The sequence below is a fragment of the Accipiter gentilis genome, chromosome 9 (assembly GCF_929443795.1).
Source record: "Accipiter gentilis chromosome 9, bAccGen1.1, whole genome shotgun sequence".
In the NCBI taxonomy this organism is placed as follows: Eukaryota; Metazoa; Chordata; class Aves; order Accipitriformes; family Accipitridae; genus Astur; species Astur gentilis.
The window spans coordinates 10,117,580-10,140,954 of NC_064888.1; the positions used below are offsets into that span (position 1 = coordinate 10,117,580).

The following is a 23,375-nucleotide window of genomic DNA, read 5'->3' on the forward strand; positions in this document are numbered from 1 at the left end:
CTAGACTTCTACAGTGAATTTATCCATTTTATACATCAACCCCTGTCTTCCATTCGTCATCCCACTTTGCCTTGTGGGGAGAACTGCACCCGTTGCAGGAATATCGTGTGACTGGGGGGTTCTGCAACTGTAGTCGTGTGTTCCAGTTGAGAGCAGCAAATGCTTTCATCCGTATGCTAATGTATTCAGGAAGTGTAAACACTTGAGTGTCCCTTTAAATATTTTCTGCTGCAGTCTGGCTTTTGATAAAGAAACTAGCAGAAGACTGGTGGGAAAGAGGAATACATTAAAAACCTTGCCATCAAATTGCAACGCAGAGCTATGGATTTATCACTTAATGTGCTCTGTCCTAAGCGGGGCAGCTCTTCTGAAAATTTAACAAGTCAGCGGAAGTACAGGCTGCTTCCCCCATAATGAAGAGATTCCTCTGCCAGCAGACTTCAAATGATCCAGGCCTGCTTAGTGTCTGTGCCCTGTGAGTATGAACAGAGGGTGAGGAGAGGGCGAGGAGAGCGCCCCGATTTTCCCCCCAAATAATACCTAGAAAGGATGTATGCATATTTGTTAAGAGTGCATGCACGTATATGTACGTTTATTTGAAGAAAGACTGCTCATAGGCTTTGTAGTTATATAATTCCTCAAAGTTCAGCCATGCTGTACAATAGAGTGTTCAACACTGAGTCGTTGGCATATTTATCCAGACTTCTCTTTTGATTAGGCAGCCTTATGACAATTCTGTTGTTTGTAACTTAAGGGGTTGTAATTGATTATGATTCTTAGGCATCTGAAAAAATTCTGCTAGTTCACTTTGTAAGACTAATGATCACTTTATAATTTATTTGGGGATTCTTTTTCCTGCTGCACAAAGAATGACCGCTCTACTATAGTTAATACTTTTGTGAGTCTAGGAGAAAAACACCCTTAGCTAATAGTTTCTAATGTCTTTTTTTTTTTTTATGTGAAGTATACTATAAACAATTAAAATACAGAATTTCTTGTAATTTTCCTGTAATTTTTATGGTAATGTCTGAATTCTTTGTCATCATTATTTCCATCTGGCTGAAAATGATATACCAAATTGCGTACACTTAACATCTTCAAAACGTTTTCCTCCTCTGAGATTTAGACTATCATGGAGCAGCTATGGCATTAAATGACCCCAACTAAGGTGTAAGATGGAGAAATGTGTTTATACTTTGAGCTGCACTGTCATGTTATTAAAAGCTAAATTTCTGCAGCTGGCAAAAAATCAGCAACTATTTTGTATCCATTTTCAAGGTGTGATGGGGATTCAGACTCTGTACATGAAGACCAAGCAGGCAGTTCCAGCCCCAGGTATTCTACTACAAATTTTGTCTGAAATCCATTGGCAACAAAAAAAGCTGTCAGAGTGCTCCTGTTAAACCATTAGAAAGAAACCTTTATGCTCAAGGGGATGCAGAATTTATGGGGTATTACCTGCTAAGGCTATTAGTATCTCTGGGAAATGCATATTTGTCTTGTATACTTTTGTGTAAACAATATCAAGATTAATTACTGTTGTTGTTATATGAGTAAATATACTATGATCTGTGTTCTTCACATCATATTACTTTCATTCAGATGCAGCTCTGATGATAATATATTGAATTTTACTGTACAGCAGCTGGTACAAAGTAGTAGTAAGTGGAGTTTTGCAACTGTTCAAGGATACTCTCATTGATGAGTGTCTCTGTGAAAAAAAAAATCCTTCAAATTGTAATTTAACTGAAGTATTCTTGAGGCATGTCTCTCTCATGGCTATGTTAGTATGTGTTGATTGCTAGAGGATGTAACTTAAACTTTCAGAAAGATTTTTAAATCAGATGATACCTTAAAATTAGCAACACTTCTGCACATTGTTGAAATGCCCATAGGATATAAAGTACTCTGCCCTGTAACTATAACAACTGCCTTGGAGCACGTTTGCAGAAGACATGGGCAGCAGTGGTATTAAACTCCATAGGCATCCTGTGAGCATCCATCTGGATGCTGATGGGCCACAGATGGAAAGTGAGTTTGGCAGCTCAGAATCCTTAGGAGAAAATGGTGAATCAGCAAGTTATACTTTCTAAAAAACCACAGGGGGGGGGTTAATTCAATAATCCTTGACTCCCTCAGCTGTGGAAGTTTCACACCAGGAGAGCAGTTCTCTCTCAGCTAACTATTAGGATTTTACCAGCTGAAGCTAACATCTGAAATTCCACCTGCAGACTAAGCAACAGCCAAGGATTCTGAAGCAGTAATGCTGATCTGCTCATCTTGCCAACTAAGCCAGCAGCCTTGCATTTGGCATGGCATAGCTTTCTTAATGGTACCAGGGAGATGCTCCCAGTTGGAAGGCATTAGGCTGGTCTAAGGTTGGATTGACTGGGCGTGCGTAAGACTAGTAAGGTCTTCTTAGGACAGGTTGCTCTCTGTAGGCTAGGTGGAGATTGAAGATATCTGTCCCAGGTTCAGTGGTTAACTGAGCATCCATGAGCAACAGGGTCTGTTTAAACCACCAGATGTGCTGTTATACAGGAGGACCTTTTCTCCAACCTGGGAGAACATGATACTTGTCCCTTCCACCCAAACACATCTCTGGCTGTTCAAACCCTACTTTGTACCTACCTCTCTCACTTTGTCCAAAAGCCCTCAAAACCAGAGACTGTCAGAAGGGAAGTGTGACTATAGGGAGGAATTATTGTATGTGATGACATTTTTGTGAGATATAACCTAGTGTGGATCATTGGATGGGGAAGGGTCTTCTGCATGAAAAAGACAGTTTCAGATTTTATTTGGGGAATATGAACTATAGGGCTGAAGCCAAAGAGTGCCTCTAAAACTAGTCTTATTTAAATGGCTCCACGGTTGAATGTGTAATAATACTAACCGTAGTTTAGCTTGTGATTTGACAATAAACAGTAGCCTTTCAGATTCATGTTACTAACATACGCAGTGTTTGATGTGTAGACTACTCAACTTGGTAAAATGAAAATGCCATGAATAGCTAAGAACTTGTTGCTGTTCTTCCTTCATAATGTTTTGACAGGTGTCTGAAGTCCTGCCTGATGCATTTCAATTTTATTTTCTTACAGAGATGATGATAACAAAGAAAATTATCCGGACAACGCTACTGTCTTAGAGGAAAGGCAGCTACCTTTGCAAGACATTCAGCAGCACAAGCAGCAGGCTGTAATTGACTACGCTCTAAAGCCTGAAATGGGCAACTTAAAGCTAAGAAAACCTAAGCCCATTGCAAAGCTAGAAAATGGAAAAAGCCATGAGGAAAGTCAGGTAAAGAAGTAAACTTACCAAGGGTAGGTTTATGGCATTGTGTCTGAGCAAACATACCTTTTGAAATACAAAGTGGGACTTCCTGGTAATCCTTGATGTGACTGAGGCCCCACAATAATCCACCCTGACTTTCAGGGACCTGGAGTCCTGGAACCCTCCTGTAGCAACAGACAATTTCTTTCAGCTAGGGAATTGCAGAGAGGGGTGTGTTTCAACTGCTATCAAAAGTGAGTGGAGAGCTGTCCCTTTGGCTAGTTCAGGTCAGCTGTCCTGGCCATGCTCCCTCCCAGCTTCTCGTACACCTGCTCACTTGCAGAGCGTGGGAAACAAAAAAATCCTTGACTTAGGGTAAGCGCTGTTTAGCAACAGCTAAAACATCAGCGTGTTATCAACATTATTCTCATACTAAATCCAAAACACAGCACTGTACCAGCTACTGGGAAGAAAATTAACTCTGTCCCAGCCAAAACCAGGACAAGAGCATGTGCAAATACCTCTTTAGATTTTCTGTGACTCCTTGTGCCAAATATGAACATTTTCGTAGTTGCAGCACTTGATTAGACTTTTTCTGTTTTGTTTATTTTACCACGGATCTCTTGCGCTGGTATTTTGGCTGTCAGTGGAGAGATTTCCTACTTTCCCTTTATCTTACTTTCTGATTTTTCTCATCATTAAATAATAAATGTATTCCAGATTCTGGTACCAGTGCTCTTGCCCACAGGCTTTCCAGGTTTTGCAGAGGGGAGCAGAACTGTAACTTTTCTAAAGGTTATAAAAGAAGACTAGAAATGAACAAGCTTCCGCTGCTGTCTGTGGAGGTACCTTGCTATGTAGAGTCCAGAGTTAGCACCTGCCAGCAGCTGCTGGAAGTGCCTCCATTCTGCCCCGGTGCTTCCCAAGTCATGTCTCGTGCAGTGTAAGGGATAGAGCTCTGGTCCAGGTTTAACCCCTCGGCTAGAAATATTCTCATACGCAAGACAGTTGGTATTAATGTTGGTAGATTGTCAGCCTGCAGTAGGCACAAGGCCTGACATCTGTAAATACAGATGTCTGTATTTGCATCTCTTCTTTGATGTATAGTGTGTTTGGCTACTTTCTGTCTCTCCTCCCTTCTTGTTTATGGATAGAAATTTGCAGAGCGCTTTCTGAAGTGCTTTGAACCCATCATAGACCAGGAATTATTTTGGTCCATTTTTTCAAATTTAGGATGGTATGTCTTACCTTCTAAGTGAGGAATATTCTTTTGAATCCCAGAAGAAAAAGTAAAAGCAAATGCCATCCCAATGCTATTATCACAGTCTCTTTCAGAATATCAGTGTCAACTTTTGCCCTAATCTTCTTGCATGTTTTTCTGGGGTTCATCCCTGAGATGAAGCAGTAACTGCTGATTTTTTTGCAACTGTATTGCATTACTAGGAAATATTATTTACGCTGAAGGGAGATGAGGTGTACATTTTTATCAGCAGATAAGAAAAATGATAGGAAATTTTGCCCTGTAAAGAGCAAGTGGAGGAGTATCAGGAAGAGGAAGAAGTCATAAACAGGGCAAGATCTGTCTCATAGATCATCTGTTGCTCTTTCAGCTGCTTCCAAGTCTCCTGTCTGCCTGCTTCCTGTGTATTTTGTGCCTGTATCTCTCACCCAATGAAAGCTAACACAGCACAGATTTGTTGCGCTATGGTATTTTATGTGGCCTGAAGTGGTTAACTGAAAATGTTGATATTCTTTCATGGGAAACTTTCTGAGCATATAATTAGACTGCCATAAAATACCAGTGCCACTTAGATATGCAGGCTCTGGAAGGAAAAACAGTGTCAGGCACATAATTTTCACATGACTCAAGGGCTTGAATTAGGAAAGACAAAAGAGGTCCTGGGCCCCCACACTACCCATTGCTCCCATCTCTGGCATACTGGAAGAGGCAAGATGTGTAAGCACCATTTTATCTCAGTTTTAATTTGATGGGAGTACTTGAAGGATTAGAGCTAGTGTAGAGCTTTGAGTGTAATATTCAAGATAAACACAAAGCAAACATCCCTCCATAACAGGAACTCCACTCAGAGGGGATTGTATCCTAGTACCGTGAAAGACTTTTTGATGGATATCCTATATGTACACTGAGTTCAGTGGTGCTTGCTGTAGAGGAAAGAGTTTGCCTCTTGGAATGGTTTGCATAAGGAAACTGTTTTGGAGAAAGCATCTGCCAAGCCCTTCATTTCGCATAGCCTTCATTCTTATTAGTAAGGATATGCGTGCTCCTTAACCCTGAGCACTTGCCTTGCGGCATCTTCAGCTATCTCAAGGGCTTTTGTTCTTAGAGAAGCAAGCATCTTGCTCCTGGCTTTGTTAACAGGGCCTATGAAAAACAAGGCTCTGCTTGCAGAAGAGCTCTGTGAAGGTTTTTTTTCTGTGTGTGGGTTCTCATTGGGATCCTTGGTGTCTTATGACCTCCCAAACCCTGTTGCAGCTGTCTATGTTAGCAGCCCTAGTTGTGAATTGGTAGCAATTTCTTCTCTCCATTTTGAAGCCGAAAGCAAAGTGCTGCTGTGTTCTTTCTAGTAGCTGTTGTTTATATGTATATGGCAGGTTGTTATTTTCTGGAAAAGTGGGCCAGACTGGTGCTTTGAAACACTGTGCAATTGCATATACTTTCCTTTTGTGAAACACCTTGCCACCAAGCCACTCAAAGAGATAAATGATGTACTTATGAGCAGCTGATGTTGAGCTGACAAACAGCAATATCTGAGTGCATGCTTTTATGAAAGAAATGCATGATGCACTGCACATGGTGATTAAACTGTTCATCCTCGTTTTCCTGAGTTTATTGATAGAGTGCTTTTTCAATGGTCTTCTGACTTCCCCAACCTGACATCCCTGTGGCATCAGAAAGAAGCAGTGACAATATTGCAGTGACAGTATGTCTCCTAAAGGTGTTGCTCTGATAAGCCAAGGAAATGTTTGTTGCTCGTCCCTATGTGTTATAAGCCCATGAGTTGTTTTTTCAGAAAATTGTCCCTTTAAAATCAGAATAGGCTATTGGGACATAAAAAAGTTTGCTGCATGTGTTGGAAGGACTAAGTCTGTTTGGCTGGGAACCAATTTTGTGTGCCTTTCTACTAGTGAGAATCCAGGAGATTTCCATTGTAGAGAGGTCACTGAGAGGGAAGAGACCGCTGTGTTCAAGTAGAGGAAAGATGGCCAACTTGGGGATTTTGAGCTTCACAAGGTTCTCAGCCTGCTGAAATGTGATTCCTGTGCCTCTGATTTTTTTGACACTAGTACTGTGGTCATGTACCCTAGGTCTTAATGAAGAAAAGATTATTAAATTTACAGTGGTGATTAACAGGACTAAGTTTAATAAAAGTGCAGTACCAAGTGACTTCACTCGACCACTTATCAGCTGATAAAATGTCACTACGGTAAAGCTGTACCTTGGATATTGCATGCAGTTATTTCTTTTGCGGGCAAGATCTGGGTATGGGGGTAGCTCTAACCTTTCCAAAGTATGGGAAGAGGGGCAGGCTGCTGGAATGTGATTACACAGCTGTACTTCAGCTACTTGGTTTCATCTTTCCTATGGTTTCATGAGCTTCTTTAGCAGTTCTGCAATGTTAATCTATAGAAAATCAAATTAATTAGGATTTATCTGACTTTAAGAGGTGAGGAAGCATATGTTCAGAACATACTCCAGGGAGTCAGTGTGAGAACAGATGGTGAGGAATGGAAAGTCTGCTTTCTTTGCCTAATCCTGTCACTCACCTTTGATGCACAGTCATGAATATAGATTATTAAATGAGTCATCCTCAAATTCCTTATTGATACTAAGACATACTTATAAAATGACACTAAACATTCTAGCTAATAGGTAGAGACAGTAAAAGTTCAGTTTTAAAGTCATATTATCAAGGTAAATGACTATGAAAGTGAAGTTGTGGCTTGACGATCAATACCTAGAGATGGGAATGCTGAAAACTGCCGTGTGAAATTTTGTATTTTTGCGTATAAATTAAGTGGGGAAATTGCATGGATTTCAAAGAACTTCCAGTACTTTGACATTAAAATTGTGGTTTTAAATGCACAGGAATCAAAAAAACAGAGCCGATGTTAACACATTAGCTACACAAACAGATGAACATGTCAGGCAGTCTGCAAGTTCCACTTCAATTTTTAGGCATACTCTGTTTATGTTTAAACCATACCTCCCATTGGGGGTTAAATCTGTTCAATTCACACTGCATTAAATGTACCTGCTTATTTTCTTGTGTGAACTGGCATTTTCAGGAGGGGTAGGAGGCACTTCTGCTCAGGACTTCAGTCCTGGCTATTTCTTATATTGACACAGCACCAAGAGGTATGCCAGGGCTGTGGTCCCAAATGCAGGAACAATATTTGGATGGTGCTTGCATTCAAAGAGATGGAAGTGTTTGTGTGTTGGATAAAGCGTATGAAGGATGCAAGGCCCTTTCTGGCTGGGTAAACACAGAAAAGGTTTCTGTGCCTGTACTGTAATTCAGGTGCTCTGACAGAGACGGGTTATGACATGCTGTGATTTTGTTGAGGGAAATAGATTTTGAAAAAATTTTAGCTTGTGAAACAGAAGCTTAGTTATCTCAACGTGTGTATCCATGATGGTAATTTTTGGCTGCTTCCAAAGCCATGTCTTATTTTGTGTACAAAGCAAATACCATGGTAGTGATTATGCAGCACTGAGACCTCTCAGCAATGCCTGGAGACTTCCCTCTTCACAGACTGCTTACCAGATGCAGCCTCATTGTAGAAGCTTCACTCTCTGTAGTGAAGAAGAAACAAAAATACAATAGAAGACTTATAGTGGTGTTAGATGCCTTTGACACACCAGGAATGGATTTCATTGCTCTTAAGAAACAGAGTTTCCATCAACGGTGTTTCCCTAGGGTTACTCTTTAATGACGTAACTTATGAACAAAAACAAAGGAAAAAAAAAAAAAGAAAAGAAAAACCAACCCAAACCCACCCAAGTCCTCAGATATCAAGCCTGCAACTGAGCACTTATTACCAGCATGTATTCTTGTCCTCAGCTTTCCCTTTCATCTAGCAGAAAGCATCTTGAATTGCCACATTCTTTCTGCTGATATTGGAGAATGGTATTTATTGCGGAAGAGGCTTTTGCTGAAGCAAGTTTACCATTTTAACATGGGTTTGGTTTTGCACCTTAACTGGACTGACTTTCTTTGACTGATTAACTTAAATAGTACAACACCAAGAAGGCTTCAGCCAAAAGATAGGCTTGCTTAACTTGAAATGCGCTTGTTTCACTCATTTACACAGCACCCAAAGTTTTATTTTTACTGGTACTAACAGCTTTTGTGGTCAAATTCTGAAGCTAAGCACATCTAAGCATAACGGTTGAGGCTGTTGCAAGAATCCTAGACAAGGTCTTCAACTGGTATAAGTCAATGGCTGTTGCCTCTTTCGGTATTTTATTGTATCCTGAAACTCCATATTGTCATATGATGGCATAAAAAGCTAGAATCTCTTTGGGAAAGAATGTTTTCAGTATGCATCACTGTGATGATGCAGAATTCTTTCTTCCAGCTTTGCTGTTGCCATTATAGAAGTTACACTTTTCAGAGAATATAGTGTTATTCTATTTTCTGTCATGTCCAATACCTAGCAAAATGTAACCCAGTCCTTACAAGAGATTCTAAGCACAAATGAGGAAAATGCCTGTTCTACCTAGAGACCATCAAATCTCTGAAGATTTCTTGGCAAATAAAATAAGCTGAACTGGTTCAATCCACTTCTACCTTGAACTTTAGTAAAAACTGTTACGTTGACCTGTTTAGCCCCCAAGAGCATATGATCATTTTTATATAAAGAAGGGAAAATAACATGAAGATAGTGATGGAAAAACTAGAACAGCTGCAAAAAACTGCTGTCCATTTGCCACCTGAATTTTTATTACCATTTTTGGATAAAATATCATTCATTCAATGCTAAACTTTATTAGATAGGCATGGGGAGAGGAGGAGACATCTGTCCTAGAAGGCTCTGAAGGAGACAAAGGGTAACAAGAGAGTAACAGTCAGTTGAGTGAAGCTTTCACTCCTTTTGCCCTGACATCACCAGGGCATTGTAACATCTAGTCTGAAAAAAAGACAGCCTCTGTTTTGGAGGTCTGTTTTGGAAATTTGCCCCTTTTGGGTGGTCAGTATGATTGGAAGGCTTGATTAGCTTCTGCCGGGTCAGTTCTACTGCAGCGGCTGATAAAAAAGCAAACTAATTTACTGTTAGCACAGGACTCTTCAACTGGCAGGGAAGGTACTTTCAGTCCCAGGGCAGGTCTACGCTTCATAAATGCAGTGTGGACGTACCCCACGGGCTGGATGTGTGTGTTAGAGCTAGCCCGTGGCTGCTTCCTCCTGAGCAGCTTCCATCATGAAGGTGACAGCTGTCTCTTTCTAGAGATAGATTTTGAAACTCTTTTTATACTCACTTTGTAGACTAAGTAGGAGGAATTAACGCTCATTTATGCAACAAATATCCTATAGTTAAAATGTCATCATGGAGAGGAAGTAAAATGCTAGTGATCAGACATTTTATTTATTTTTACCAGGGTTTTTTTTTGTTTGTTTGTTTGGGGTTTTTTTTTGTTGTTTGTTTCGTTAGTTGGTTGGTTTTTTGTTTTGTTTTGTTTTTTTTACAGGATTCCTTAGTCCTCCACCATTAATTTTGAGAAGTAGGCACTGAACATTTCTCCTGAGAGGAGACCATTTGGGCAACTTTCTCAAATTTAAAGCTTTTTGTAAAGTTGAGAATTTTATGAAAGTGTTATTTAGGTTTTTTTCAATACAATGTATCTCTAAACAAGCTTCATTCATACCAGAGAAGCTGTGGATGCCCCCTCCCTGGAAGTGTTCAAGGCCAGGTTGGATGGGGATTTGAGCAACCTGGTCTAGTGGAAGGTGTCCCTGCCCATGGCAGAGGAGTGGGAACTAGGTGATCTTTAAGGTCCCTTCCAACCCAAACCATTCTATGGTTCTATAATCATAGATGGAACAGACTAAGAAGGAAGTAAATGCAGCCACTGTTTTTGTAAATGTAGAAAGACCTCAGCCCTCCAAATTCCCATCCAAACAGACCTATCCAAGCTTCCATGCTTCCAGCTAAGCTTTGAAACTTAGCAGAATCAGATACATTGCTTTACCAGGGGAAGTGAACACTATTCTTTTGCAAAGCACATTGTGTTTTAACTTTTTAAACTGTTGGAATAAAATATTGGATGATAAAAGCTAATAAAGAAGTAGGAAAAAGTCCCACTTTAATTATCACATTTTCAAAGAACTTCATTAACTTACCCCTTTGCAATGCAAGGGAAATATTATAACCCAATTTATAGGTAAGGAAATTAAGATGTGCTGAACATGTCTTGTCACAGCCCTACAACTGGTTTTTGAAAGCTTGGAGTAAAATGCATACCTTTCTAATTCCCGCTCCCATCCTCAATTTGTTGGTCTAAATTGGCTTTTTTTTTTTTTTCTGTGTGGCAGGTTGGCTGATATGACCTTTTTTCTTCACTGCCTTTCACTTCTGCAGTAATACGCTATTCATAAAGCTATGCATATGCTAGGGAAGGGAAAAGGCAAAAGGAAAAAGGAAACTGGTTAAACCTTACAAATCCTAAGTGAGCTGCATTTGCTTTTGCCAGCCGAATTTTTTCTGATGATGCCCAAATAATAAAATATTACTGACATGTCAGTAAATAATTTCAAATGAAATGTGAGTGTATACCTAAGCAAAAAAAAATTGAACTTTGTGTATAGCACCTCTTAGCTTAGAAGCTGATATCTGTTATCTAAGTAATAAACAGAAAATGGGTTACAGTCTGCTTTGGTTTCAAAAAACGTTTTGCAGTGAAAGAAGATACTGCTTTGTTTAGAACCTTTTCTAGTCTGTGTTTTCCAGTTGTTTCCAGATTATTAGCAAAAAATAACAAAGAACCACAATTGGCATCCGGTCTCATGGAGCTCTTTTTTTCTTAAAGCAAAATTTTCAGCTAAGCCTGATTGGTACTGACAGGGCATTCAACATTTTTTTTTGCTTTGTGCAGGAGCTGGAAAGTGCATTGCCAGGCCTTTCAGAGTGGCAGGGGAAGGCTGGATCCTCAGATAATGACTACGCACAGAACGTGGCTTTAAGATACCAGGAGGCAGTAGTGAGATTTCAACCAAGGTAAGCCTTGGGATAAGACAGCGCATTTCACTCTTGATTAACTGTAGGAAAGGTTAATTCATTTGCTGCCTTTTGTATAAAATATTCAGACTTCTGGCTCTCAATGGCAGTTGTATTCTGTATTTATATGGCTAAAACTGTTTGGAGAAAGTGAAAGGGATGAAGATAAGAATGCTAATTTCATCATTCTTTAAATCCCCTACATTTCAAGCAAGAAGAACATCCTTAGTTCAGAAACTTCAATTCCTCTATGCCAAGTTTCAAAAATATCCTGGCACTTTTTTTCTTTTCCCCCCAGTGCTGACTTGCCTCACTCTTTCTCACAGCTGTATTCTCACTGAGAAATGGGAATGGGAACCCGCACACCTGATTTTAGCATTGGTATGCATTTATGTACAGTTTAGACCCTGCATGCTGTGGTAACTGCACTTGTTCCAATGTTGTGAAGGGTACAGGGTGTTCAGGTCAGGCATTAGCTGAGTCTCCATGGCAGGTAACTCAGCTGATGATGAAGTAACTTAGCTCTGGTAGCTATTGGAAGTGACAGTTCCTCCTCCGATCCTTCATGGTTGTGCTCCTCCTCCAATTCTTTATAGCTGTGCAGAAGGCTAAAAGTGGGGTTTCAACTCGCCCAAAGGACCCAATCTACCAGTGAAGGTGTGTCCTAAGGATAAGATTTAGCTCTTACTGGCAGGCTTGGAATGTGTAAATAAGATCATGCTCTTCACGGCCATCAGTTTTTGGGGCACTACTTTACAAATTTCCAATGCTTAGGTGCTGGTTTGGCCCTGCTTTTCTGTGCACATAGAGTTTCGGGCAGGTGAGCCAGGTCTCTGCTCTGTTCTCTGTCTCGGGGTGCATGACAGCCGTGGTGCTGCGTGGCAGAGGCATTGGCTTGCTTTGGAGGGACGGGTGCATCAGCTATACATCCCAAGGATGCTCAGTGGGTCAGGGCACAGCAAGTTGACATACAGAGCTCATTGCCTCCAAGGTTTCAAGTCAGGATTAGGTTAGTAGTGACAGTTGCCATCCAATGGCACTTTGGTGCTTTATGTGAAATGAACTGGTTGCCTTCACCACAGCTTTTAGTAGGCAACATTGTAAATGAAATTAATTTGTGCTCTCAAAGGAAGCTTTAGCAGAATGACCGAGCATTTAATTAGCTTTCACAAAGAGCTGCTTTCACCCTCCAATGCTTGTATGTGCAATTGAGACACTGCATCTCAGAAAGCATTTCTAATTAGCCCCAGCCTCGGAAGCCTGCCTTCTCTTTTTCTGGCATTCTTTAAGCTTGGAAAAAACCACATGGATTTCTTGTAAAGAGGAGCATAGTGAGTTTGGTATCAGAGATTTAGACTTACCTAGTGGCTTTTCTGGTAGGAGGTCTGTGTATGGGTAGATAATGAAATAACTTGGTTAATTTTGATTGATGAAAGGAACATGATGAAAGAAACATGGACTTTAAAGATAAGAACCAGAGCAGAGTGTGCGTGAATAAAACAGCAACCACAGCAAAGTGTACAGGTCCACTTCAACACTTTGGCCTTTTAAGTTTGCCTGGTATTAAACCATTGTTCACTATGCTATTTATTCCTGTTTAACACCAGGGTAGCTCCTTAGGAAGCCTGCTATTGACAAGTGCTAAGTCTGTTAAATAATGGTACCTGGATTTACTGTGCCAAGAGCTGTGAAAGCACAGAGATCAAATCTCAACTCTGGCCATGTCTTAGTTTGATTATATTACAACAAAATGGAGGCAACTTTACTCTCAAATAAGGAACTTCAAACATGAAGGATTAACGCATGGTCCCTGGCCTCTCACACACACTTTATTTACTTTAATTGTCTTAACTGTCCTTGGAAAAAACATTCCCACCACCCAGCTGAGGCAGGGGACCTTGAATTACATATGCTGAAATTACCACTTTCAGTTTGAGGGTAACTGTGTCTGGTGACTTCTCTTAAGTGTCACCAGCACCTTGCCCCATCCCTCTGCTGTCACTCATCTTTGATAGGGCCAGACCAATTACATGCCCATGTCTCATACAGATCGCTGGTTACTCCATCAGGATCACAGAACTCGCTTGTGCAACAGGCTGTGAAACATAGCTGCCAGGGTATGACATCTTGCCTTGTTTTCTGCCTTCTCTGCTCTGGGACATGGCAAAGGTTAAGTAGTCAGTCTTGGCAGCAGGCAACAATCATTGCTAGATTTTGACAGAACACATCTGCTAGCCCCACAAAACTTGAGTTTTACTATCTTCCACCCTGTTTTTGCTAGGTTACTGGTAAAATCAGCAATGCTTTGAAACACTACATCTGCCTAGGATCCCTAACGCATAGACCAAAAGCATTCTGGTCTTTTGGAGAAGAGGATATGGCCACACTGCTGCTGGGGTGCCACTAGGCAGGCTCCTCTGTCTATCAGATGTGTGTGGGGAGGATAGGAGAAGAAGGATTTATTTCTTCCTTATACTAAGAAGCAAGGTTGATTATTTCTAATGTGGCTTGTTGTTACTTCTGCTTTAATTTAGTTTCTGCAGACTGCTATAGCTCTGTCATTAGTCTCATTGGAGTTTAAAGGTCTAAATGCCTCTGAACTGTGCAGTTTGGTGTTTGTTTTTTTTTTAATCTGTTCTGGTGAGTGTGGGGCAGCTAAAACCAGGATAGCTTTCATTTGTCTAAATATGGATTAAAACTACTGAGATACGAAAAACTTTTCAGTACAGTCCCTGATAAGCAGAGTGATCTAAATTCAGGGTAACCTAAGAAGGGATGTTCATAAATAGATAAATGACAGGGAAGAACAGAACAGGAAATATAAGAGAAACAAGCTACAGAAATGCAACTGTCATGTGTTGGTTGTTTTTGGGGGGCATACTTTCATTTTATGATAACCACTGAAACAGTGAAGGAAGAGTTTTAGTGGGATTTGAAAGAAAGAAAAGAATAGACTTGGAGAAGAGGTTTACAGTCAGAAGAATGAGGGAATACTGTCATCGTCTTGGCTAAGCTATACCTGACCGGTGAATCAAGGATTTTAATTTCAAGAGGTGTTTATCATGCATGATTTATGAACATCAGCATCAGTTTAGAATATGAAATGGCATTTGCATGGAAGGAACCCTTGACATTTTATTAAAAGAACAGGAATTTCTAATACTATTGCTAGTGATTACATTGAGTACTGCGCTAGTCATTGTGTGTAGTTGGGTTTGGGTAAGAGTGTAATATAATCTGCACCTTTCAGAGATAAAAGTTATATGCAGGCACCAGGAACAAATGCTACAATAAAGACAACTGCCTTTTTTTTAACAGGGAATAGGAAAGCCAGTATGGAACAATACATATGATTACAAAAAGCTGCTTCTACTGATTGCTTTCTCAAAGGCAATCAGCAAAACTGATGTCAATTGCAGAGCTGTGTATGCAGTTACCTGAATAGAGGATGGTGTTTTCTTCAGATGCCTGTTACGCAGATAGGGGGCTGAAACCTGGGACTCCTAGGTGGTGGGAACGTTGCTCTTTCAGAGAAGTTTGCATTCCAAGTCAGTGTGGGAACTACACTTTGGGGTTAAGTGTTCTGCCAAAGAAAAAATCCTGAAAGTTCCCCCTCTTCCCCATTCCCCAAATAAAATGGGAGTGGTTTCATTCAGTAGGACTCAGCTGGTCCTAATTTCTGCAGAGGCTGTAGGGCAGCAGTTGCTGTCAGAGCTATGACCGTTCTCCAAGGAACAATGGAAATGTCGGACACCCAGGGCTGCCCTGGATCTTGAGCTCAGCCAGCGTCTCCCAGGGTTTCTGTGCTCCTCTGAGGGAGACCAAGCTCTAGTGAGGCTTTCAGTATTGAAGTTTTTAAGGCAAGTAGCTTTTGAGAATGCAGTTCAGGTGGGGACTCTCGTAGTTTCCATGCTTTCTGCTGAACAGCTACAACTCAGGAATGCGTGGGAGGGAGCAGGGAAGCTGCAGAAGTGCTGATGTCCCCGCGCCATATGGCGGACCCACGTGGGTAAGCCAGAGCTTATGAGACTGCGTTCCTGCACAGGCGGCCAGGTGAGCAGGGAGAAAACTTAGCCAGATTCCCTCCGAGTCCTGCCTCAGACCTGGTGAAAATTCCTCACGACCAGTATGTGTCTGCAAATAGCTCTCTGTCACCAAATCTGGATATGCTGATGAAACATTGCTTTGCTGGGAAATGACTGACCAATTCTTGAGAAGAGTTTCTTTAGAAACCTTGATATTAAAATATTGGTGTTTATGGTTCTGTTGATACTTCTTGTACCAAAGCATGGAAAACCCCTGAGCAAGCTCTTGGGTTGGAATACACTTAAAGAGAAAGAAAAAACAAAAAGAAAGAAAAAAGGGGGGATGGGGAGAGGACAGAGGGGAAAAAAAAAAAAAAAGCATGCATCTTACTGTAGCCCAAGTAAGAACTGTGCCTGGCGAGTCCAAGAGGCTCTCATAATAAGAAAAACAAGTGTGGCTGTCCACAGGCAGCCTTTATGTAACTGCTGTGATTGATGAGACAGGCACTGGAACGCTGGCTGGCTGGCTGCTTATTCCAGCATTCAGGGCATGCACAAGGAGTAGCCTAGGATGTTTCTAAACAGCCTAGACCCTTAATGGTGGTGTTTCCTTCATTGCAAGCATGCACCTTATGTTCATCTAAAAGCCTGTTGCAGTTCTGTATTGCTTTGTAAGGAGTCACAGGCATGCTTTTGAAGCCTTCACATGCAAGCCTGTATTTGAGTGGTGACTATGTTTGAATTTCATAATGCTTTTTGCCTTTTGTGGAGGTCTCGGAAAGGAGCTTTTTTTTTCCTTGAGGAAAACAAGCTTGAGCTTTTTGAGGTGTATTGGTTGTAGGGTCTGCCTTTCTGTGAACTTGTGTGATGTAACCTCTGGAGAGGCTGAATCAGTGCTCTGTTGTGGTACTGAGAGTACCCTTTCTGAGCTGCTAACCTGGTAGGCCACCCTCACAGCGGGAAGTGTAAAACTGATTGCTGGACTGGAGACAGGGAAGGAGTATTGGGCCAAGGTAGACGGGTAGTGAATCTGGAAAAGGGGTTTCATCCCACAGCACAGGGTGTGGTTTGCTTGCCAGGATTTATCCTGGCATCGCTAAGACATTAACTGGCCCAAGACACTGAGCACGTGTGGCATTGTGATGCATAAACACATAAGTCTCCTGAGGATAAGGTTAATGTAACCCAGGGTTGAACTGGATTGAGACTTGCAAATTACAGAATGTAATGCTCCTTTCTGGGTTTAGTCTGGGAAATAAGAAGTGAATTTTCTTAGGTTATCTTTAAACATTTTTCCTGTTTTTTAAAATTATGTGGTTTTATTTGAATTTTATGCAAGTTTAGAAGTGATATCATGCATAATTCAATAATTCCCATGTTCTGGTCTGTTTTTTAAACAGCACACTGCTCATGCAAATTGATCTTCCCCTTGAAGTCTGGTAGAAGCTCTATTATGATAATCAGTATTTAGATTTTCTTTTTTTCTTTTGTTATGCCCACAAGCTTCAAATGTACATGTTACTGGGTTGCATCCTTGTCATCTGTGCCATGCAGAACAGAGTAATTCTACCAAAGCCAGAGTCTATGGGGAAAGAGAGAGATCAGGCCTTTCATATTTTATAAAGAATGATATAATATATATTTGAGTAGTCGCCATGGAGAGAATTCCATTTTCATTATTTTACATGATGTAAATTATACAAAATAAGGGTTGCCTGCAATTATTCAAAATTTCAGCTAAAGCTTAAAATAGCTGAGGGTTTTTTTTCTGTACTCAGCACAGATGGAAAATTAGGGCTTGTTCCTGCTGCTTTTGAAGTTAATGGATATTTTGTGATTGACTTTTAATGAGAGTAGGATCCAATCCATAGTTATTAAACTGTAAGCCCTTTGTTGCCTGGTGACAATCAGATAACCTGCATTTCCGTAGGAGAGCAGTTAATCTTGGTGAAAAAAAAAGCACACCCCAAAACTCTCTATATAGAGTAAGATCAGCTCAGCATACATAGATGACTATTAATGTAAATGGTCTTCACACAAAAATGGTTACTCACCTTAATGATTTCAGTGTCTCTAGAATCCTAAGAATGCAAAACTAAGAGCATCTTACTCCAGTAATTTTAGTGAAAAAGAAACAGTAAAATGCAAGACTTCTGCATCCCTAAAACAGCAGACAAGAGCATCGATCTGAATGAGAGAGAGGTGGTACTTCAAGGGTGCTGTAAACCTTTCACTCTCCACAGTGCAAGACCCATGAATGATATAGCTGTGAAGTATGTAGAACTTCATATAGCACCTGTAAGAACTGCTGCTAGCATTTAGGTTTTTGTTTTCTTTTTCTTAAGGAGAGTTCACATTTGCTGTGTGTTACACACCCTGAAAGGAGTCATCCAAATGAATACCAGAAGTGTACAAATCTGACACATGTCCTTTTCTTCCTTTCCTTTATGTCTAGGTCTAGTTCAATGCAATAAATCACTCTAAATATTTTTTTTTTCTTCATTAGTGAGTCAATTCTTCAGCTCTTTGTAGCCTTGCAGGTTCTTCCTTACATGTTATTAAACCAAACTATAAATATTTCACTCTTTCCTATTAAATGAGTCCTTTTGCTCTCCCCATGCTTTTTCTCAGTTTTAACTCTTTTCTGCTGCCTCATACTGCCCTCTCTGCTGCCTAAAAGCTAGAAATTGGTTGTTAGGCATTAACCTTTTTGCTTCTGTAATTCTGTTTTCCTTCTGTTCTCTTCACATTATGGAGACATTTGCTATTCATTTTCGAGATGGCAGAGAGAATATATATGTGGAGAGCTACATAGAGATGTAGATAGGTGCTTGTACAACAGTCAGCCAAGGCACCTTTCTGTCGAAGTATCTCCAGAAATCACTCTCTTCTGACCTGTGCATCTCAAGATACAGGCTGGCTGGCCTGTGAGACCTCCCATTCTGGTGCTAGATGTACCACCACCAAAATGACTCATTTTTGTTCCTATGTGAATTGCACACCTTGGATCCTGTTTGGAGGCAAGTGCTTGTTCACCTTGGTGTAGCTATCTAATGTGTCTATTTTGGTAAGGAAAGTGGTATATCCATCATTTCAGTCTTTAAATGCCTCATAAATCTATGAAGAATTACAACAAAGGCCTGTGCATCTGTCTGTACTGTTTTCGAGGCCTGTAGAGACTTTTAAACCTATTTTGCTGGGATGACTGAGCACAATAGGTTGAAAAATATGAATTATTTTGCCCAAAGGAAATCTGGGGTTTGTGTTAGTTTTGACCACGTTTGTGAGTGAGTCTCACAGGGGCCAGCAAACATTGCCACCTTTTCAGCAATGAGAAATCTCGTTCTCTGAGACAGCAATAGTTGTCTTGCTTCAGCCGAGTTGCGAGTCAACTTGTGATACGCCCATGTCAGGCTTTGAAGTTGAGTGTGAAAGCCTCTGTTTGCTTTGGGGGAAGGACAGACCTGTGGTATGAGGCTATTCAGGTTGCTCACCTAATCCATGGGAAGTTTTTTTAGGCTTCAGTTTCATTCCTTGGTAGAGTGAATTTGTAACTAATCCTGAAGCTGGTAGGTGTGTGGAGCCTTAGACCACGACCACATCTGCCTGGATGGGGCACAGTCATCTCAGCCATAGTCAGAGGGAAGAGATTTTCCCCTTGCTGGTCCGGGACATTCCTTTCCTATTTCCATGTGGAGAAGCAGTAATATACTGAGGGAAAACCAAAGGTATGGACATCTCTGATGTCTGCAAAGTGTCACTCATTAGAAAATGTGGACATCTCTCTTACTCAAAGGATTTCCAACTCCTCATGACAGCCCCTTGGGTCTTTGTGAGATTTGCAAAACTGAACTTAAGCAGAAAGTTGAAGATTGGGAGCCCGAAATACCAACAAATTCAAATATGGAAAGATTTATTCTTTATGGCTCTGATACAGGAAAACTCTTGTTCCTGACTTCAAGCATGTGGGACAAATTGTGCTTAGATTTAAACATATGTTTGAGCTTTTTCTTGGCTTTAACCCTATTAGCTCACCAGGATACTGAGAGCTGATCATGCTTCTTTAGAACTTCTGTGTAACAGAATGAGCCCAGATTTTAATGTCATAATTTCCAGGACCTCATTCACAGTTTAAATATATTATTTAGGATTCCAGGAAAATCACTGTTGTTTTGAATGAGGTATAAAATACAGATGCAACCTTCACAGAGATGTTATTTTTTTAATAAAACAACTTTATCCCATAACTTGTAATTTATGTACAGATGTGATGAAAAGTTTGAAATATTTGCAGCACAGATAAGCAATCTATTGAGTGAAAATTCTTGTTTTGTTTTGTAGAATAGATCAGAACATAAGCGTTTCACCAAAAGAAGGAACTGAGCAATTCAACAGTTTAAATGAGGTAAGCTTAACCAAAAGTTGAAATATGATTTTACAAATTTTGAATTAGATGTTTGGTTTTGTTAATTCTAAGGTCTTGGAATAATGTAATCACCTGAGAACCTTAGGTTAGCTTTTTAATGAATCATTCTGATCATGTTTTTGGAGAAAAGCTTACAAATGTGACATGAGACTGCTAGAATAGTTTAAAAGCCAGAAGCAAGAGATTTTTCAAATATTTTAAGCCAATGTTATGCTGCTTTCTGTTTGTGCTCAGAAAATAATTAAACATTCAATATTGACTGAGTGAAATGCCATCTTTCAAGAACACTTGATTTTTTCCTTGTATTACAGCTCAAAAATGTTCAGCTATCAATGATGTTTAAAAATAAGGGGTTCTCAAGGTTGCTACATCCTGCATAACTAAACAATGAACAGTACAATGTGGACTAAAAGCTACTTTAAAAAGTAAGATGGGAGGAGGGAAGAGTTAGAGTGAAGAGAGAAAGCAAGAAAAGCCAAATAACACCTGTGACACTCGAAACAAGAGCTGTTTTCACAGGAATTATGGATGCTGTGAGATCACAGGGATCCAGGAGGATGCTGTGAGAGTAGAGCACAAAGAAGCTGTTTGTGAGATCGTGTCAAACAATGGGTGAGCCTGGGCTAGATTCCCACAATCAGCAAAATACTGGAGGCCAAAACCAACCTTTCCAATTATTCAAAGTAGGAAACCTTATAAAGCATCTCCCCACAAACAGGGGTATCTGCATACTAGCACAGAGTATGCTTACGCACTGCAAGGGCAATGAGCAGTATTGAACTTAAACAAGGAGCTAACAATATTTTTAAGCGTAGACCAAGACAACTGAACAACAGAAGCAGCCGAAAAAAAGAACTGGAGGGAAAGGAAGCCCATTCCTGTGAAACCATGGAAAAGACAGATTTGTTTCCATAATGAGCCAGAGACTATCTGTGTCTATTAATAGATGCCTGACTTTCATTAGGGGAAGTCCTTCTAAAGGAATTCACACTTAATCTTCCCCTTACTATGAACTATTTCCTGTGCATTTGTGTCATTGTTGTGCAGGTCACTGTTGAAAATGTCAGTGCTAACCCATAAGGCACATTCCATGACTGATATAACGGAGTATACTCAGCCACTGTCTAGCCAGTTAAGGCCCTGACAGAAATCATTAAGTTATTGTTTCTTTTGAGAAGCCCCATTGCAAATAATCACCAAAGCTTCCACTTAAAACCTCCCGTTTAAAATTCTTGTAAAGGATTCCTTAAAGGTTAAGATAAAATATTATAATAAATAAAATCAATGTAAGACATTAAAACAGAGAATTAGATGAGAAATTAAAATAAATTGTTAATAATTTATGGGAAATTAGCAAGGATTTCATTCTGGTGCTTTCTTTTTCAAAATCTTAGATTGTATTGTGTCTCAGGTCTACTGCAAACCCAAATGGTCATGTGTCATAAGAAAATAAGTTTCCTTCTAGGATTAGAGAAAGTGGTGTCTCTCTTCACTGCTCACCCATGGCATTATACAGACCCAGGGTGTATCTTGTTCTATCTTATTGTTGCTTGTTTGTTCTCCATAAAAGAAGTTCTGAATTGAAAATGTCATATGCCTCAAGACACAAATATTGCCGTAACAGATACCGCAGAGATTTATTTATGTTCACATAAAATATGCCTATCATGTTTTAACCTGAACTCTTAGATTAAAAAGCAAGGGAGATGCTTTTATACATCGCTGTTCCAATGTGACATATAAAAGCATTAATTTCCTAGAGTCAAGAAATTGAACAGGTTGATATTTGCTCAGTTTCTTTTCTATATGAATCACTTCAAAGGCCATTAAATGCTGAAAGCTTGGATTAATCTCCTTCTCTTCCTCAGGTGATTTTATAAATCCAGTAAATCCATCAATAAACTGGGTATACTAGAATAGCCGCCTTCCTGTCCTGGAGGGGCAGGAGCAGGCCGAGGGGCAGGGTGCAGGCGTCCTTAATATTCAGAAACACCGTGTGTGGGGCAGGGTGGTTTCAGTTTATGCAGAAAGCACCAAGTCTGGGTTTTGCTTCTCCTCCCTTCTCCCTGCCAGGCTCCAGACTGAGACTGGGCAGAGTCCATGGGTGGGGCATTCCCTTTCCCTCTTCCCTCAGTTCTTAAATTTACCAGACCTTAGGACATCCACAAGGATGAAACAAAGGATGCTGATAACAGTAATGCTTTATCGGGGAAAGAAGTTATTTCTAACAGCAGTGGCTCTCTTTTGGCCGTTGTTACCTATCTGGTCTCCCTGTAGATACACAGTGAGCACCGACTGATTAGCAGTGCTGTAGGTCTTGGTGCAATAAGGGAGAGTGCAGGGCTGCGAGGCTCCATTTGGCGCATTGTCTCCCATCAGGCTATGGTCCCCTGGACATGCTGACCGACACGTCACATGGCACCAATCCTGCAGGGCCCCATGCAGGGACCTCCGGCTGGAGAGGTTGTTACTGATGGCACCTACCGTGAAAAAGTTTATAAGCTATTTCAGGGGACTCCCCTCATTGCCACAGCATTTTGGTGATAAATTGGGAGAATTTGTTCATTCAGTGTCCCATTCTCCAGAGGGATTTAGCAGTGTGAGTGTAGGTGTGTGCTATTTCTCTCTAGATGTAGGAGGTTATCTATCATCTCAAGAGTTCCTTGCCCTAAGGCCTCAACTCGATTTTCAGTAATCATTGGATGGAAAGAGAGATGGTCAGTGAGGTACAGTCTACAGGCTTAATTGTTTGTAAAGATGGTTTCTTTTCTACAGGCTGAGCTTCCTCTGCAAATGGCAACCCTTTTGTACTGTGTTTTCTCCAGCAGGCAAGAGTATGATACTTTAATGACTATGTTTTCTTAAAGCATTGGCAGAAATAACAAATAGGAGAGAAATACCACACTGTCTGTCTTTCTGTTTTCCTCAGACTTACTGTAAATGTCTTTATTTTTCCATTATCTTTGATCTGGAATGATGCAGGATGTTTTCTCTTTTTCTGGTGGAATTGGCATAGCTCAAGTTTTTTGAATTGTCAGTTACTTTAAGAGGACATAAGAAGAGATAAGAAGCCTTTGTCCAAGACAATTATAATTCCTTCTTTTTCAAACTTGCAAAATACTTTTCTTAAGAGGCAGCAATACGGTTATTTTTCCAAAGAAACTTAAGGATCCATTTTAAATATTAGTATGTCCTTTCACTTGCATTAGCATGGATCAGGAATTACTGCATGCATCAGAAATACTAGTGTTAGGCACCAGAGTAAAGCTGGAATGGGCATCAAATCTGAAGTATTTGAACTGAGATCATTAGCTGATAAAATATGCCATAGCTTAAATTACTTCAGTGATATTGGTTTTCCATATAAGAGCTTACTAAAATTTATGATGGTACTCATAACCTAACGTTTCCCCCTC

General features: G+C 40.3%; 1 protein-coding gene across 9 annotated transcripts in view; it reads left to right on the forward strand.

Annotated features, from left to right (window-relative positions):
• FAM13C (family with sequence similarity 13 member C) overlaps positions 1-23,375 on the forward strand; it is a 58,157-nt gene that overhangs the window by 3,780 nt on the left and 31,002 nt on the right. For 7 of the 9 annotated variants that reach the window (XR_007507317.1, XM_049810794.1, XM_049810796.1 and 4 more), the window contains exons 2-5: positions 1,279-1,335; positions 3,099-3,297; positions 11,387-11,508; positions 19,875-19,938. Coding sequence is in view for 8 of the 9 variants with exons in the window: in XM_049810794.1 (XP_049666751.1) it covers positions 1,279-1,335; positions 3,099-3,297; positions 11,387-11,508; positions 19,875-19,938 (442 nt within the window). In the remaining variant the exon portion in view is untranslated. Of the gene's footprint in view, positions 1-339; positions 476-1,278; positions 1,336-3,098; positions 3,298-11,386; positions 11,509-19,874; positions 19,939-23,375 lie in introns of those variants that run through there. The other 2 variants (XM_049810795.1, XM_049810797.1) reach the window with 2 other exon arrangements.